The sequence below is a fragment of the Zea mays genome, chromosome 3 (assembly GCF_902167145.1).
Source record: "Zea mays cultivar B73 chromosome 3, Zm-B73-REFERENCE-NAM-5.0, whole genome shotgun sequence".
NCBI lineage: Eukaryota > Viridiplantae > Streptophyta > Magnoliopsida > Poales > Poaceae > Zea > Zea mays.
Window position 1 is genome coordinate 11,694,208 of NC_050098.1, and position 3,335 is coordinate 11,697,542.

General features: G+C 41.9%; 1 protein-coding gene across 1 annotated transcript; it reads left to right on the plus strand.

Moving 5' to 3' along the window:
- The first annotated feature begins 1,025 nt into the window (after window positions 1-1,025).
- On the plus strand, window positions 1,026-2,158 carry LOC100276068 (uncharacterized). Its single transcript, NM_001367384.1, has 2 exons — window positions 1,026-1,471; window positions 1,579-2,158. Exons 1-2 carry the CDS (start codon window positions 1,048-1,050, stop codon window positions 1,836-1,838), a joined length of 684 nt encoding a protein of 227 aa, NP_001354313.1. The 5' UTR covers window positions 1,026-1,047; the 3' UTR covers window positions 1,839-2,158.
- The last annotated feature ends 1,177 nt before the right edge of the window (window positions 2,159-3,335 follow it).

The window sequence follows — 3,335 nt, forward strand, 5'->3', positions numbered from 1 at the left end:
GCAAACAGGCAAGCTAGCAGCGAAGCGCTGCCGGTGCAATGCCGAACGCCTGCACCGTTCTGTCCTACTGCGAGTGGCGACGACTCACCGCAACTACCTGGTCGGCGTGGATGGCGACGAGGCGGCGACTACTACGGCATAGGGCAACGTTGTATCAACTTCCATCATCACCACAAGACACCAAGTGTAGCTTTGGATGTCACATATAATATGATGACTTCATAATTAACACTTTCTGCAGAGACCTGGTGATGGACCTAAAAAATGCTAGTGACGCTCGAAACTTTGAACGAAAATTTAATACATAAAAGCTTTACCTATAAGTTGTCCCTGCATTGTACCTGTAGTAAATATTACCTCTTTGTCTCATGTACTTGTAAGTATAGATCTTTTTTTTTTTGCAGGCTAGTCAAGAAACAGGCTTTATATTGGTGTCATGTTCAGGTTCTGGAAATAAACCTAATAGAAGAGAACAACTTCTCAAAGTCAAGAAGGTTCTACTTTGTGTAACCACATGACACATATATGTTTGTCTACTTTACATGTTAGGATCTTGATGTTCTTCTAGGCGGGAGAAGATGTGATACAGAGGTCAGGCCTTGGATATACTTGCAATGGTGCGCCCGAGTCTTCTGCGGCTATCGTACCTTCTTTTTCTACATGATATATTGCCATGCATGCTGCATGCACGAGCGTCGTCCTCCACGCATGCACACGTGTGTGGTCAGCACTACACCACCAAGCGCCGATTTAGACGTTTAGATTTATAGACTGAGTACATGCAGCTGATGACTTGATGTACACCACTGATCGAGCGACGGTATGCAGTGAAGCTCATGAAAGAGTCAGACGACAGAGATGTCCGGTAGTGTTGCTGCATGTGTCGTATCCTCCCTGCATACTCGTTCATAGGAGGCGCGTTCTTCCTCATGGGACGGACAACAGATAAAGATTCGGCAACAGCAATGGCAACATGATACCTAGCTACCCACCCTATATAAACATATACAACCACATTGAACCATACCAGCAATCAACATTCAAGCCATGGCACTGTTCAAGTGCATGTGCATCTTCTTAGTCTCGCTTCTACTCGCCCTCACCTTCACCAATGCCCAGGAAGAATCTTCACATCGGACTCTCCCACCGTTCCCCTGCATCCCAGGCCAGCCACGGCCCCCGCGGTTGCCACCTTGCCCGCCGGCACCAACCGAGTGCTACACGTCGCTGTCGGGAATGATGCCGTGCGCGGACTTCCTCACCCACAACGAGGTGCCACCGATGCCACCCACGGTCGCCTGTTGTGATGGTCTCAGGTCACTCGTCACCAACGCGTCCATCTGTCTATGCCATATCGTCAACGGTAACATCAACAAGCTCCTACCGGCGCCCATGATACCCGTGCGCATGGTGGCGCTCCCCCGCTTTTGTGTTGTCCGCTTCCCACGAGCCATACTTCGCCGGTGTATCAGTGAGTTATCATATATCTAGACGTTTTTTATTTTATATACGGCCAATTATAGCGATTTAAACAAATCTACAACATGTCGATTTAATTTAAATTAAATTATTAAACAGGAGGGCATTTGCCACCGATGAACCCTCCGCCTCCACCAGAGGCATCACCGTCGGAACCACCATCTACTTCGCCAGCAGCATCACCGCCGGAATCACCACCAACTCCACCAACATCATCACCACCAACTGCATCGCCACCAGAGTCACCGCCAACTCCACCACCAACTGCATCGCCACCAGAATCGCCGTCGACACCACCACCAGAGTCCGTCGACTACACCGTCGACACCAGCAGCAGCACCACCGAAATCACCGTCTGATCGACCACCAGCTACGCCACCAGAATCATCATCTGATCCACCGTCGACACCAGCAGCTACACCAACGGCGACTCGATCCCCATCATCTTAATCACGAAAGATATTTCAAAAGCAGTAGTAGTTTAGTCAAATTAGATATGCGTTTTAGGATTCTAGTTGATATGCGTCCATTATTTTGTTCACATCGAATGCAGTAGTGTGTTAGCTATGTAGTTGCATACCTATCATAACTAAGTCTATTAGAAGTATCTCTAATAATATTTAGGATCTGTCATCAATAAAATGTATGCAACAAAACGACTATTGTATTATTTTGTCTACTCAACATGCATGTTATTACATAGACGGATGTGAACCAATATGGTTTTCTAGGCCAACCACAGAGAGGATCATAGATTCTCATCTAAATATATTGTGATGTCGTTAAAGCCTGGATGGATATAACCGAGAGCTAGGATTACAGGAGAATAGATAGGTTTTGGCAGCCAGTGGCCATCGAAAATAAGCCTTTCTCGTAGAAAGTAGCTTATTTTGAGTGGCTTTAGGATTTTTTTCGGTGGCAATGTCTCATAGAAAGTCAGATGGGTGCCAAAATTAAGCATTATTTTTGGCGTCAGTAGCCAAATATTACTTATTTTTGGCAGCCAGAAGAAAGCCACCAAATATAACCTTGAAAATTGTTATTTTCATGACTACATCTGGCCGCCAAAAGTAGTTAGTTTATTTTCAATGTCTTTATTTCCCATGGCCAACCGCAAGCATTGAAAAGAATCTAGAAATTCTCTGTAAATTCATATACAAATTACATCCATATACATCACATAAACATTCCATCAATTCACATTTAACATCACTCAAGTGTAATAATTTGTAAATGTGGTAAAAAAATTCCGAAATTCATCTTGGACACATGTTTTGATGATAAAAGTATGGCATAGAAGTTTCAAAAGATTTTACAACTTTTTATGTCAAAGTGTTCATGAATAGAGCACATCTCAACTAAGTTTCATAAACATCCAATTACATCTCTCCACTTTACACTACATAGATTAATTTATTCATTATTTTCATTTCAATTTTGGTATACACGTTAATATAGGGTATTCATTCATTTTGGGATGGTAAATTTATTTCTCTTGACACATTTACTATTTTATGTCGATTAAATGAATTACAACATACCTATTCATTCAAATTGTAAGGTCAAAAAATTCTGCAACTTGGCATGGACACAACTTGATGATAAAAGCATGACATAAAAGTTTTAGAAGATTTTGCAACTTTTTATATCAGAGTGTTCATAAGTGGAACACATCTCAACTAGGTTTTATAAACATTCAACTACAACTCTCCATTTCACGCTATAGAGATTAATTCCATCATTATTTTCACTTACATTTTGGTGCACATATTTATATAGTGTATTCATTTTATTTTGGAATGGCAAATTTAAATTTCTTGGTACATTTAGTATTTTGTATCAATTAAATGAATTAC

Coding starts and splice junctions, on each gene's coding strand:
- LOC100276068 (NM_001367384.1), top strand. CDS start 1,048: ATGGCACTGTTCAAGTGCATGTGCATCTTCTTAGTCTCGCTTCTACTC. Junction 1,472..1,578: donor CATACTTCGCCGGTGTATCA/GTGAGTTATCAT, acceptor ATTATTAAACAG/GAGGGCATTTGCCACCGATG.